General features: G+C 46.0%; 1 protein-coding gene across 1 annotated transcript in view; it reads right to left on the reverse strand.

Moving 5' to 3' along the window:
- NPC1 (NPC intracellular cholesterol transporter 1) overlaps positions 1–13,244 on the reverse strand; it is a 50,566-nt gene extending 37,322 nt beyond the window's left edge. Inside the window, exons 1-3 of the mRNA XM_046024352.1 lie at positions 13,058–13,244; positions 12,722–12,838; positions 12,326–12,474 (exon numbers count right to left, since the gene is read on the reverse strand). Coding sequence (XP_045880308.1) covers positions 12,326–12,474; positions 12,722–12,838; positions 13,058–13,244 — 453 coding nt within the window. The remainder of the gene's footprint in view (positions 1–12,325; positions 12,475–12,721; positions 12,839–13,057) is intronic.
- Positions 13,245–15,790: the final 2,546 nt, after the last annotated feature.

The raw sequence follows: 15,790 nt of genomic DNA on the forward strand, positions 1-15,790 counted from the left end.
GGAACCCCCTCCTTTCCCCACTCAGCTCTCTCTCGCCTTCCCTCCCTTTGATCACCCTGGGCTGAAAACCTGAAAACCAGCTGGTGGCATTTCTCAGCCTCCTCGGGGGCCTCCACCACCTGACCCTCTCTTCTACCTTCTCAACCTCACCTCTTCGTGCATTCTTGTGCATCCTTTCGCCTGCTCCTACCAATAAACACTGCTCTGATTTCATGCTCCCTCTTGGTCAAACGACCCCGATGCCTCTCCAGCTGCACTTCCCGTGACCTGCCCCACAATCCCCAGGCTTCCAAAGGAAACCAGTCCTTCCTCCACTGCCGATCTCTCCTCCTGGGGAAGCTCCCCGTGCAGGTGCCCTTTCTGTGCCCCTTCCTTCCCTGCTGAGCCCACAGCCACCCTTTATTCCCCTGCGCACTACTCTCCTACGGACCACCCCCCATCCAGCCCCACCACCTCCTACACAGCCACCAGCTGGGCTCTTCCTGAGCTTGGGTGCCATAGCTTTCTGATGCTCCAAAACCTCCATCCACCTTCCTGCTGCCTGTGAGACAAGCGCCAGCTGCCCTACCTGACTCCGGTGTGCATGCTCATGTCCCACCCCTCCCTACCTTCTGTCCCACACTGAGGGGGACCTGCCCGGCCCTGTGCCTTTGTGCCTCCCTCCTCAACACTCCCCACCCTCCTGTTACCCACCAAGGCCACTCCCGGACCACCACCTCCCCTGGGGTCCTGGTGGGCCTGCGGGACCCAGGCAAGCACAGCCCCTCCCCTCCCAGAGCTCCACTGGTCCAATGGCTCCCCGGAGGGTATGTGGCCACCTCTCCCAGCATCCAGGCACTGGATCCCTCAATCCTCAGATCTGGGGGGCTGGTACTGGAACAACCCCCTTGTACAGAAGAGCAAACTGCGGGTTACACAGGTACATCTGAGGCCACACCTAAAACTGGCAAGCCAGACCCCACCCAAGGCCTGGCTGCTTCCTCGCTGGTCCGGAAGCCAGAGTTCCTTATGCCACAGGCTCCTCCCAGAGTCACCCCTGGCTGGGCCACGCTCATCTCTCATCCCACCAAGACCCTAGCTGGCGTTGGAATGACTGGATTTCCAGTCTCCAAACGGCCACGGCACAGCCGGTGGTCAGGACTTTATGGCCCAAGATGACAGGTGCACCTTAGGATCCTCGGGATGTCCGGGCAGCACGAGCTGACGCTGAGAGCAAGGGTGCACCGTGCAACCAGCAGCTCGCACACACGGCACACGCCTCCTTTCTAAGCAAAGCACCTGCTTTTCAAAAAGTGAGGTGTGGCTGAACACTGCCTTTACTAGGCTTCGAGAATGCCTGCTGCTGACTTCACATCCGTAAAGCCCACTTGGGGAAGCAACGCGGAACAAACCTAGCAACGTCTGTGATCTGCCGGGGCCCAAAGCGCGCCTGACCAAACCTGAGCTCAGGGCTGGAGATGGCCGGTGGCTGCACGGAACCGGCCGTCCTTCGGGTCACTGAGCTGTCCACCTAAAAGCTGTCTGTTTCATACCCTGTGTGTTTCACCAGGAGACATGAGCTCAGATGTCCTTCACACGAGAGAAAGGCCCACTGGCAAGGACTGCAGAGAGCGAGCATGCTGTCAGTCACCACATGCAGACGAAACAGAGAAGCATGACAAGCATGACGGACCTCCAGGGCAAACAGAATCAGAAACTCTGGGTCTGACCGCCACGTGACACGTCTCGTTAAGGCGGTGCTCCGGGCCCAGAGATCCGAACCCAAAGGGTAATGATTCTTCACAGTAGGTCTCGTGGACACCGACCAGGCATACAGAGCTATTTATAACCACAAGAACCATCTTATTGGAGCGTTTTAAAATCCTACCGATACCTAAAATGTTAAAAATAAACGACTGTGGGATTTATGTCCTCCTCTCCTTATGGACTCCGTACCCACTCATCACAAACCTGCAGTCATCACAGGTATATGACAAGTAAGCACTCCCTTCTCAGATACAACCAATGCTACTGTATTAGATCTGGGTCTTGTAGGTTTTTAATTCCTCCCAACAGGTAACCAGTAGAGACGGACAAGTGCAGTCATTTTGAAATAGCTTTTTCACAAATAAGCCTCAACAACCCTGCACAGGCTGGCTTTCAGCTCAACCCAACTGCCCCACCGTATTCATCTGGCTCTTTCTCATAGAGGGCCAAACAGGAAATAGAGTAGGCTTATGGGCCGTAAGGTCTTTGCAGAGGATACTCAACTAACCTGTTGTAGCTCAAAAGCAAGCACAGACGCCAGGCAAGTGATGGGTGTAGGAGGCAGGGAGCAAACTTTATTCACAATGACAGGCTCTGGCCAGGCCGAACCTGTGGGCCCCTGCTGTGGGATGAAGCAGAATTCACGAGAATCACAATGTCGGGTATGTGGGCAGAGAGGTTCCGAGGGCAGTTTCTGGCTATTGTGTGGACTCCCTAGGAAGACAGCAGAATCATCAGGCACAGAGCCCGGCTGCTGTATTTCCTCGGAACCTCTCTGCAGTACCTGCCCCTGCACTACCCGATGCAGGAACCGTCAAATCTCTCCATGAGCTGAAGGAGTTCACAGATGACATAAGCAGTTCAGAAATGAGAACCACTGCTTGTTCTGGCTCTCCACCCAAATTCAGGAGTTACACAGCTAGAGTGAGTCTGCTTGCAAAGGTCAGGTCAGATGACTATTTCACAACATGCTCCAGAGCTTAGCCATCGGGTACGCGACTGGCCAGGGAAGTTTCTTGCAGTAATAACACAGGTTCAGCAAGTTAAAAAAGAAAAACAAAAAAAAAGTCCCTTGTGCGACATGTCAGCCACTACAGCAACGGCTAAACAGACCCTGACGGGGAGCTCTACAGAAGCTCTACAGAACACGGATCATGGGGAGAGGCTGTGGACACCGGCAGCAGAGTCCTGCACTCCAGGCGGCCGCAGTAAATCTCAAGGACTAACGAACTCATCAGAAAACGCTTCATAGACATCGGCCGCGTGCTAGACACAAAGTGAGGCGCTTCCTTCCTTCCCGCCTGGCCTACTTCTCAGACACCCTCTAGCATAGTAGGGCAGCATTTTACAGGTAAGGAAACGGAGGCTCAGGGAGGGCTCTCTGAGGTCACGTGGCTCCTAAGTGACAAAAGCAGTAACGAGAATGAAGATTTTGAAGGCCAAGTAAATTAAACATTCTCTATCCTGTCCCTGGGCGCCACTCCCCAGCTGCTCCAGCTCCGTCTGTACGGGTGTCATCTCAGAGTGTCATACACAGCGTCCCTCTGGGGACAAACGTGTTCACCTGTAGGAATAACGGCTACCATTCACATCTCCCTACGGACGATTCTAGGCAGCTGTCAAGTCACAGTGGTTACTGCTGAGCATCCTCAGTTCGAGGCCTGCGCTGGCCACTGCTCAGCAGGCAGAGTGCGGACCTGGGTGCTATCCCCTCTGCCACTGTCCTGGACGGGCAGAGCTCACAGCAGAACCTGGAGCCACACCAGCTCCAGTGCCGGCAAGGTGGGTCAGGTCAGGGGTAGGGAGAGGCCTAAAAAGGGAGCAGAGAGGCTGGCCTGGCCAGTCAGGACAGCGCAGGATGGGATGGAGGGAGAGACCTACCCGGAGATTAAGCTGCCTGCCATCTGCTGGGAGTCAGGGAGGCAGACTAAACAAATATGGCCACACATCTGGAGTAGAGGCTGGTCTGGTATGACTTCCGTTGATGGAAATTTCTGGATCTCTGTTTCACAGCTAACCTGGGGTGAACAGATCCACACAACTAAGGATACTCTGTGAGAGCACCAGGCATACCTATAAATGGGTGTTGCCTTCATCCATTTTTTAGTTAGATAGACTCAGCTCATCTTCACTTTTCAAATCAGCCCTCCAGCTTGCAGTTGAAGGGACTTGCCCAAGGTCATTATACGAGTTGGTATGAGACATTTCTGAGCCTTCGCACCCACCAAAAAATAATCCAAAACCACAAACTAAAACAAAACCATGACGGTAGATGGGAGTGTATACCATCCACAGGTCTTTTCCTATGGAATGTTCACACAGTGTGGCAGGTGAACAAAGGGACAGGCCAGCAGGATAAATCGATCCCTGATTCATCAGTGGCTTCTGGAGAAGCCAGAATGGAGCTAGGAGCAAGCCCTGAAGGAGATGCCCTATTGGCCATCCGGAACAGCTGCTGACACTCATTCAATTTTGCCTGCTAAACATGGAGAATCTGGTAGCAAGATTTTGAATACATTTAGAGGGCAAGTCAGAGGACCGTGGTTCAAGCCCTTAGTCCACTATTTACTAGCTATGTGACTTTGGACATCATTTGATCCTTAGTATCCATAATTTCCTGCAAAACAGGAAACACAGCATCCCATGTGTTTTAGAGGGGTCCTGTGATGTTAAAACAATACCAGATGTGTCCTCGCAATGGAGTACTACACACAAATCAGGTAACTCTTTTTTTAGTTTCTTGCAATCTAGAACATCGCTTTGAAAAAGTTTTGAGTTAACTTACATACCAAACTGATTGGTTTTTCGTAACAACTAGATAACTCCCCCCTATTTTCTCCAGTTTCCCTCTTGTCTACCTGGTTAAGCATTAATTCACCCTTCAAAGGTCAGTTCAAAAACTGACTTGCCCATAACATTTTGTTCTTCCCTTTGTTAGACTACATTTTGCATCCTATTATAATTTTATGTATCCCCCCTTCTTCCAGTCAACTGTGCACAAGCCAAGGACAGAGGCTACTAACGTTTACAGTTTATGGACTGCCTTCCGTACAGGGTCTACTTTTGTATCTACACTATGCCCATAGCAACCACTTTACATTTATGAAACTAGTGAATGACAGGAACTTTGAGTTCCTCTGGCCTAAGGGACAATAATAAGATAAAGAACAAATTTTAAAACTCCCCTCTCAAGTCCCCCAATAGCACACTTGCATCAGAAACAGGTTTGGGTCAAATATAAAACACAAAACAAATGAGAAACAGTTTTTCTTCTTTTTTCCCCCTCAGTTTTGTTTTTTTTTTTTTTTTTAAGATTTTATTTATTCATTTGACAGAGAGAGAGATCACAAGTACGCAGAGAGGCAGGCAGAGAGAGAGGAGGAAGCAGGCTCCCTGCGGAGCAGAGAGCCCGATGCGGGGCTCGATCCAGGACCCTGAGATCATGACCTGAGCCGAAGGCAGCGGCTTAATCCACTGAGCCACCCAGGCGCCCCATCCCCCTCAGTTTTCTTGCCAAATATTCCAAACACTGAAAATAAGAGGCATAGTCCAAGCAAAGAAAAAATTGTTGGGCCACAGTTGATTACTGATTATCACCCAGAAAGCAACGCAATTCTGGTTTCTACCACTTCTGAATCCTTCTATCTTATCCCTGCATCTAAACCCACGAAGGCCCAATGACCCGGTGACTCAGAAAAGAGACTCTTGGCCATACTGGAAATGGTAAAATACAGTTCTTGCTCTCAAGGAGCCTACAATCTACTACTTCAATGCAAGCAATATTTCGCTCTCTTTCCATGAGAACTGTAAGAAGTAGGCATAGATGTTAGCCCGATTTTACACAGGAAGAAGACAGAGGCTCTAGGGGATCACTGGCTTGACCAAGATCACTCTTGGTGAGAGGAAAAGTCCAGACCCACACCCAGGTAAAGGCTGCTGCTGCAGTGTAAACACAGATGGAGAGCCTCAGAGAGAAGGCCTTTTAGCTGGGGAACAGGATAACAAATCTCACGGATAATGCAGCATTTGAACTGGGCCTTGGAAGACAGGCAGGATTTCGACAGCAAGTAGTTTATTTGGCTGGAGAGCTGATGCCCTTCACAGAACTACAGGTGACAGGGCAGAAAGGGGCACCCACGATCAGATTAGAGGTGGTCTAACCCTGGCTTCCACAGTAGATAATGTGTCCTCCTTAAAACACCCTGAAAAGCCTACCTTTGGGGAGGAGTGGAGGGTGGGGCAGGGTTACCCTAGAAAGAGAGATCATACTGTCTTCACACCAGAGGGATTCTTTGTTCTGGGTAATATGACAAACACTGAAGCAATACAAAGACCCATTCAGCAAGTTGTTTTCTTTCTGCCCACTCGCCAAAATAAAAACCTCATTTTCCCTTGGTTACTTATGTTAATAAGATATCTGAGCACAGCATCAATCAAGGGGTAGGAGAGACTGGGAAAAAGTAACCGTCTGAAATTGGGGTGAATGTAGGTTTTCTTCAATGCTCTCAGGTCAAGAGATTAAATCACGACTATCTCTTCAGGAAAAATCATTTTAATGGCTTAATTCCTACCCATACCTCCCTATGTTCCAAGTTCCTCAAGAAAACGCCTGTAAAAATTACAGACAGGAGAGAGACACATGATTTCTCAAAACCATACACATTATTTGGATGACCAGAAGGTTTACAAACCATGCAGTTTCATGTTCTTTCATCATCTGTAAGAACTAAAAATTAAGAAAAGCAAAAATCCCCCCCAAATGTCTATCAGACCTTACAAAGGACAGTTAGGTCTGTTAATTCTGACAGAACTTCCTGAGTGCCCAGGCTCACCCCAGACAAGGTGCTGTCCCTGTAAGAATTCTAAAAGCAGACTGCCCCCCGCCCACCTCCCAGTGTGTTCATGGGTACTGGGAGCCTCTGCCCATGCAAGGGAGTTAATTTGTAATATAACAAAGGCATATTTCCAGTTAAGATTTACTGACCTTTCCAGGCATTTTGCAAGAGACTCATGATGAACCTCTGATCTATCTAAAAAGCCCTAGGAGAAGAGGCACTCACTGGCCATCAGTCTTGGATATTATCTTGAGGTGAAAGGATTTCAGAGGCGCGTTGAAGCTACTTAACAGTGTAAAGCCCGTCTACCAGATCCTGACCTAAAACTCGAGGCAAACTGAAGAGCTGCATTTTCTTTAAGGCACAGAACTGCTCCTGTTTCTTGAGTTTTTACTATAGTGATAAGGTCTCTCCATATATCATGTTACCTAATAACCCCAATAATCCTACACGGTATTGTTAGTCTTCAAAACAAAAACAAAACCCTGAGGCTTGACAGAATAACAGGCCCACAGCAAGAGCTAAAGAGTCATCTACCCACTGACCCCACTCCAAACCAGCCCCTGCTCCTCTGCCTCCCCTCCCAACCAGGCACCGAGGTGTGCTCTCCCACAAGCCCACACAGTTGGGGGTCCCCTCTACATAGAGGAGGGAGCCACAGCTCTTCTCTTGGCTCTTGGACCCTTACTGGGTCAGCAAAACCTACCTGCTTCTACGAACTACCCAGAAATTTAAGGAGAGGTTTTCCTAATCCAGGGAAAGCCCCGAATCTGCTTTCCCCTCTGATTTACTACCTCCTCCTTACTGACATGTATACGAATGGGCACAAGAACAGGATCCCAGAGCTCCACTCCTGCATCCTCATCTGGTTTAATCAGCGCTGTATCCTTCGACTTTACCCCCCAACTCTGGTTTTAAGAGAAAACTGCAGACGCAGAAAGAGCAGTGAATGCAGCTTGTCAATTTTCTCTGTACAAAGAGCCAGCTTTTAATTTCATTGATCCTTTCTCTTTTCAGTTTCTCTAATTCGCTTATCTCTGCTCTGATCTTTATTATTCCCTTCCTTCTACTAATTTGGGGCCTTGGTTTTTCTTTTTCTAGTTCCTTTCAGTATAAAGTTACAGTTACACTACTTGAAATTTTTCTTCTCCCTTGAAGTAGGCTGTATTGCTATGAACTTTGCTCTAAGAACTGCTTTTGCTGCATCCCACATATATCAGTAGGTCATATTTCTGTTTTGTCTCTAGGTATTTTTTAATTTCTCCTTTGATTTTCTTCAATGACCCATTGGCTGATTGGTAGCATGTAGTTTAATCTCATTTTTGTGGGGTTTCCCCTTGTAATTAATTTGTAGTTTTATACTAAAGTGGTCAGAAAAGATGCTTGGTAGGATTTCAACCTTCTTGAATTTATTGAGATTTGTTTTGTGACCCGGCATGTGATTGATCCTACAGAATGTTCCATGTACACTAAAGAATGTGTATTCTGCTGCTTTTAGAGGGAGTGCTCTTGATATGCATTAAGTCCCCCTGGTCTATTGTGTCATTTAACGCTGATGTTTCCTTATTGATTTTTCATCCATTGATGAAAGTGGGCTAGTAAGTTCTCCTACTACTATTGCTTTCAATTTCTCCCTTTAGATCTGTTAATATGTGTTTTACAGGGGCACCTGGGTGGCTCAGTGGGTTAAAGACTCTGCCTTCAGCTCAGGTCATGGTCTCAGCGTCCTGGGATCGAGCCCCGCATCGGGCTCTCTGCTCGGCAGGGAACCTGCTTCCCCCTCTTTCTCTGCCTGCCTCTCTGCCTACTTGTGATCTCTGTCTGTCAAATAAATAAATAAAATCTTTAAAAAATATATGTGTTTTATATATTTTGGTGCTCCAATGTTGGGTGCACGTATCTTTATAAATGTTGTATCTTCTTGCTGGATGGACCTCTTTATCATTACGTAATGCATGCCTTCCTTTGTTTATTACTACAATCTTTGTTCTAAAGTCTATTTTGTCTGATGTGAGTATAGCTACTTCAATATTCTTTCCATTTCCAATTGTATGGAATGTTTTTTTCCATCTCTTCACTTTCAGTCTGTGACTAGGGAAAAAGAGAGAGGGCTCAAAATCAAAAATGAAGAGAAGTGACAACTAATATCACAGAAATACAAGGGATCATAAGAGACTACTACGAAAAAATTACAAACCAACAAACTGGACAACCTAGAAGAAATAGATGAATTCCTAGAAACACACAACCTTGCAAGACTGAATGATGAAGAAATAGGAAATATGAACAGACTGATTACTAGTAAGGAGACTGAAACAGTAATCAAAAATTGCCCAACAAACAAAAGTTCAGGGACGAACCAGAAGGCTTCAAATTCCACCAAACATTAAAAGGTTTAATACCTACATTCAAAGTCTTCCAAAAAATTGAACAGGTGGAAAAATTTCCAAACACATTTTATGAGGTCAGCATTACCCTTGTACCAAAACCAGACCAGGGTGCTTTTTTTGTGTGTGATTTTTTTTAGATTTTATTTATTTATTTGACAGACAGAGATCACAAGTAGACAGAGAGGCAGGCAGAGAGAGAGAGGAGGAAGCAGGCTGTCCACAGAGCAGACAGCCCGATGCGGGGCTCGATCCCAGAACCCTGGGATCATGACCTGAGCTGAAGGCAGAGGCTTTAACCCGCTGAGCCACCCAGGCGCCCCAGACCAGGGTGTTATTAAAAAAAAAAAAAAAATTACAGTCCAGTATCCTTTATGAACACAGATGCAAAAATCCTCAGCCAAATATTACCACACCAAATCCAATAATACATTAAAAGGATCACATACCATGATCAAGTGGGACTGATCCTATGGATTCAAGGATGGTTCAACATCTGTACAACAATCAATGTGATACATCACATCAAAAAGATGACAGATAAAAATATGATCATCTTGATAAATGCAGAAAACGCAGTTAACAAAATTCAACATTCACTTATGATGGATAATCTCAACAAAGTGGATATAGAAGGAACACACTTCAACGTAATAAAGGCCATCATGACAATCCTACAGCTAAGATCATACTCAATGGGGAAAAGCTGAAAGTTCTTCATCAGAGAACAGGATGCCTATTCTTGTCCCTTTTATTCAATACAGTACTGGAAGTCCTAGCCATGGCAATTAGGCAAAATAAAGGCATCCAAATCAGAAAGGAAAAAGTTAAACTGTCACAATTTGCAGATGATATGATACATGAATTCAGGAACATCGCAGAATACAAAAGCAGTACACAAAAATCTGTGGCGTTTCCCCACACCAACAATGAAGCATCATAAAGAGAAAGTAAGAAAATAATTCCATTTCAAATTACATCAAAAAGAAAAAAAACATCTGGAATAAATTTAACCAACGAGGTGAAAACTGTAAGACACTGATGTAAGAAACTGACGAAGACACAAAGAAATGGAAAGACAATTCTGTGCTCATGAATTGGAAGAATACTGTTAAAATGTCCCTATCACCTAAAGCAATCTACAGATTCAGTGAAATGCCTATCAAAATTCCAAAGGCACACTTCAGAAAACAGGAACAAATAATTCTAAAATTTATGTGGAACCACAAAAGCCAAAGCAATCTTAGAAGAACAAGACAGGAGATCTCACACTCCCTCATTTCAAACTATGTTACAAAGCTATAGTAATCAAAGTAGCACGGTACTGGTATAAGAAAAGATACACAGATCAATGGAATAGAATTGAGAGCCCAGAAATAAACCCACACAGGTATGGACAATTAATCTACAACAAATAAGCCAAGAACTTACGATAGAGAAAGGACAGTCTTTTCAATAACATGTTGGGCAAACTGGACGACTCTCTTACACCATTCACAAAAATTATTTCAAAATGTACTAAAGACTTGACTAGAAGACCTGAAACCATAAAATTCCTAGAAGAAAACAGGTGTTAATCTTCTGGACATCAGTCTTAATGGAACTGACTCCAAAAAAAAGAGAAATGAAAAAAAAAAAAAAAAGAAGTGGGACTACACCAAACTAAAAAGCTTCTGCACAGCAAAAACTAATATCAAAATGAAAAGGCAACCTACCGAATAGAACATATTTGCAAACCATATACCTGATAAAGGGTTGATAACCAAAAATATATAAAGAACCATACAACTCAACATCACCAACAAAAAAACCCAATTAAAAAATGGGCAGAAGATCTGAAAAGACATTTCCTCAAAGACATACAGATAGCACACAAGACAATACAATAGCTACGTGAAAAGATGCTCATGCTCAAGATCACTATTAGGGAAATGCAAATCAAAATCACAATGAAGGATCACCCTGCACCTGTTACAATGGATATTATCAAAGAGACGAGAAATGACAAGAGTTAGTGAGGGTGTGGAGAAAGGGAAGCACTTGTATACTGTTGGTGGGACTGTAAATTGGTACAACCATGGTGGAAAAGACTATGTGACTCCTCAAAAAATAAAGAATAGAAATACCTTATGACCTAGATATTCTACCCCTGAACAGTTACACGAAGAAAATGAAAACACTAATTTGAAAAGATATATGCACCCCTACATTCACAGCAGCATTATTCACAATAATCAAGGTACGTAAACAACCTAAATGTCCACTGACAGATGAATGAATAAAGATGTGATATATTTATTTATACAATGGAATACCAATCCGCTATAAAAAAAAAAAGAACGAGATCTTGCTATTTGCAACAACACGGATGGACCTTGAGGGGATTATGCTAAGTAAAATAAGTTAGATAGAGAAAGACAAATACAGGTGATTTCACTGATATGTGGAATCTAACAAACCAAACCAAACCAAACTCACAGATCCAGATAACAGACTAGAGGGGAAGGGGTTTGGGGAATGGGCAAAATGGGTGAAGGGTCAACTGTAGGGTGATGAATAGTAAGTAGACTATGATACATTTGTAGTGTACACAGATGTTAAATTACAAAGCTGTGCACCTGAAACTTATGTAATAATAAACAGCAGAGTGAGGCATTCATGCCCTAGGCTACTTGAACCAAGGAAAAGCTGACCCAGGGAGTTAGGCCACTAAGCTCTAGGCCCCACTCTGCAGCTAGCTAATACTGTGACGAGGAGAAACTCAATTACCCTCTGCTGGGTCTCAGTTTCTAAATTGTAAAAGAGAGTTAATGACAAGTAACTCGCGCTGTCAATAAAACCAAGCTGAGTTACTTAGGGCTGTTTCAATTTGGCACTTGGCAATTTGTTTCCCTTCTTCACCCTCCCACCCTCACCCGCACCATATCCAGGAGAGAAAAAGGGGGAATAAAGTGGTAGAATATTCTAAACAAATTCAGAAAGAGTTCGTGCGCAGGTAGCCAGATTTTTTTTTTTTTTTTTTACAGGCAGGTTAAATAAATAGGATCCCTCCTCCTCTCTACCCGCTTTCGTCCTTCCCCGTGATTGCACATCCTAAACCCAGGAATTAGGTGACCGCAGCTGGAATGAGCTCAAGAGATCAAGCAAGCTGCTTCCAGTTGCCCCCTCTTCCAGACCAGAGAGAAGAGCGCGCGGCCAGGGAAAGAATCCGGAGCGGGGGTGGGGGTGGGGGTGCGCGAGGGGTTCCATCGCTGAACCAACTTCCCCAGGACCAGCTGGACCCGCGCCGGCCCTCGCCGCCTCGTGCCCCCGCCTCATTCCCCCCAGAGCCCTCGTGGGTCGCGGACGTCCGCTCACCTGCGCGGGACAGAGCAGCAGCAGGAGGAGGCCGAGCGCTGGGCCGCGCGCGGTCATGCTGCCGCGGTGCCGGGCTGCGGACAGCGGCGGGACTCGGCTGGGCTCGCCCCGGCTCAGCGCGCAGGGCTGCCTGAGGATGCAGTGCCAGCCTAGGGAGGGAGCAGACGCCGGCGGCTGACTACGAGCGTAGAGCAGGAAAGAGGAAGGCGTCGTCGGCTCCTCCCCTTTCTGGGCGGTGCCGCTGACGGGACGCCCGGGACCCTTTCTGGGGCGGGGCCGACCCGGGGAAGGCGGGGCGGGGGCGGGGCCTGACTGGGCAGCGCCCCTTTGGCGGGGCTTTCTCTGCAGGGTCAGTTCTACGTTTCGCGGCCCTGCGGTTTTGGGAGTGCGACTTACTGTAGGGATCCCAGACTGGGGCAGCCGAACTTCTGGAATCCGGCTGGGGAGGATACTGCTGGAGTTGTGCCGAAGATGTGTGGCTTTGATGTTTTAACTCTTTTCCCCTTTTTTTGTCTTTCCCGGACGGGGGACGGTGGGCGAGAGGGTTTTAGCAAATGCGAGCGCTTGGAGATTGTTTTCCCAATTCCGATCCCACTCCTCAGCGGAGTAGGTATTGATGTCGGCCGGGGTTAGCACTCCAAGCGAATTCTCCGCCCCAGACTCCGCCACTCCGCGCCCGGGCTTCAGTTACGCCCCGGGCGGGGGCGGGCGGTGGCCTGATGGTGTGCTTACCCCGGAGCGCGAGGGGCGGAGCATGGCGGTGGGCGGTGCTCCCGAGCCAACCAATCTCCGCTGGGTGACCTCTCGGGCGACGCTTGCAAAAGTGCTGGAACTGCGCCACCCGCTGGCGGAGCTGCGCGTAGTGTGGCTTTGGACCAGTCGGCGGGAGAAGACCCCCACCCCAACTGAAACCCCCCATCTGTCCGCAAGGTTAACCCAGAGGTGGGACCAGAGTCCGTTCTTAATTTCCAGGTGAAGTCGGGAAACACAAAGACAAAGAAGCGTCTTCATTTTTGAGCCTTGCGCATATTATGTTTTGCTCTGGCGCTTATTTTTTATTATATGCATTTCTAGTAACACTTTCCCTCAGATTTCCATTATTGAGATCGCTCAAAAGCCTCAGTCATTATCATTCTGAAGTTAAGGAAATGTAAGTAAGGATCTCTTTTCCCAACGTGGAAGCCAGTTTACAATGAAAAGACTAAATATTGGTCTGTAACAATGATCAAACCCAGTCCTAGGTGGGACCGTGATGCAGATGATAGTTCCAGCGTCGCTTACAACGCGTCTGCTTTCCGTACTGTCTTGCCTCCTCACCTCCTCCGCCCTAGGATGTCCACCAAGCTGCCTGGGCGTTGAGACTATAGGGTTTTCCTCCAGACCTTCAATCCCCGATCCTACAGGGAGGGCTTCCTGGCACTCCGCCAACTGTGCACTCTCTGGCCCCAGGTGATTCATTTGAGATGAAGTAGTGAGTTCTGCAGGGACTCAAACTGTTGTCACTGAGCAGCAATCTGCGCATCACCTGGGAATTTGTTAGAACTGCCTGCACCCACTGAATCAGAAACCCTGGAATGAGCCAGCTCTTTGAGTTTTAACAAGCCCTCCAGGTGGTTCCAATGCACACTCAAATTCTAAGCTTAACTGCTCTAATGGATTCCTGGGATTCTGGAGGATTAGTTACCCTTCCCATTTTAGCCAAGTCCTAATGGAAAAAAGAAAAAAAAAAGTCTTCACTAAATAATTTACTTGAGTAAAGGAAATATGAGACGTTTCTGGGATGGGCAGAAATTTTGAGGCCTCACACATTATGTTCACTATTCACCAAAACCATAACAAAAAGACCTTTAGCCATTTTTTTTTCTAGTTCTTTTGCACGACTTCAAAAATACCCAAACACCTAGGAAATATTTTAAAAATAAAATGTGTTTTGGGTTTTTTTGTTGTTGTTGATAAAGTAATTCATACTTATAGTAGAAACTTTGAAAATACACAAAAGTTTACGGACAGAATAAAAAACGCTTTATAATTCCATCATGGGTATGTTACACTGTGGTGTATTTTTTCTTTCGGTAAAAATTGTTTTAACACGGTTGAGATCCTAGAAGAGATTTTTTGTTAGTTTAGGTAATATTTAATACCGCTATCATTATAAACACCATTGAATTTTTTTTTTTTGAAAGATAGAGATCACAAGTAGGCAGAGAGGCAGGCAGAGAGAGAGGAAGGGAAGCGGGCTCCATCCCAGGACTCTGGGATCATGACCTGAGCTGAAGGCAGAGGCTTAACCCACTGAGCCACCCAGGCACCCCAACACCATTGAATGTTGACTGCATAATAGTAAAGGAGAAAATAAGAGGGAAAATGAAATTATTAGACACACATCTTTATACATAGGCAGAAACATCTTTGGAAGACTCTGCATCTGAAAGCATATATGTGAATATAACATATGGACTTTTAAAATAAGTGGGACATACTGTACACAGTATGAAGCTTGCTTTTTTTTTTTCACATTTAACAATATGCTTTTTCCACCTCACTTCCTCTACTAGCTCTGTAGGACTTTATTATGTGTATATAACATTCCTGAAGCCAGAGTGATGGAGGGCAGTCTCAGGGCAGTACCTAAGTCAGTAAAATATAGTTCACCAACCAGCAATACTTCAAAATTACTCAAGTCTCAAATTGCATTTCTGGTATATATGAAGGGTTTGTATGGCACCAGTAATACTGCAAAAATTCACCTTCTTTCTTCTGTATGCTTCCTCACATTCCTGCGCGTGTCTGGATTCCACAAACAAAGCTTTGCATCTGTGTCCACTGCTTTCCTCGTGATACTGTATCACAAAAATCTAAAAGCTATTGAACGTTTATCATAAGGAGAGAGATGGAAAAGTTGACCCCAAGCAAAATTCTCTTTACCTTGCTGATGGAAGGGGAAGTCTAGAAATACTCAAGTTAGTAGTTTTGATCTATTACATAATCAGTATGCTTTTGGACATTTAGTTTGTCACTTTGGTTACTGGAAACAATAATGCAATGAACATCCTTGTGCCTAAATCCTTGCAATCATGTACATGTAGGACTGTTGGAAAAAATTATTGACTCAAAGGAAATGTCCAATTTTCGTTCTGGCTAAATTGCCCTCTAAAGAGATTGCAATTTCCTCCTTTGCTAACAACATGTGGAGGTGCCTGATTCCCACCTCCCTGTTTGCCATTCTGATAGGTGAAAAATGACGTCTGTGATTTTCCTTATTTTGTTAGGTTCCCCAATAATGGGTCCGTGATTAAAGGAGCGAGACTGATACAAAGCGAAGGTCAAGCAAAGCTTTATTTCGCGCCAAGCATCAAGAATCAAACCGAACGTTCTGGGCCGCATCTCTTACAAGAGAGGGCGACCTTTCTCTGCTTCACAGACTAACTTTTAAGGGCAAAGGCCAAGTGGTTGGTCCTGGCCACG

The sequence above is a fragment of the Meles meles genome, chromosome 12 (genome assembly GCF_922984935.1).
Source record: "Meles meles chromosome 12, mMelMel3.1 paternal haplotype, whole genome shotgun sequence".
NCBI classification, from domain to species: Eukaryota; Metazoa; Chordata; class Mammalia; order Carnivora; family Mustelidae; genus Meles; species Meles meles.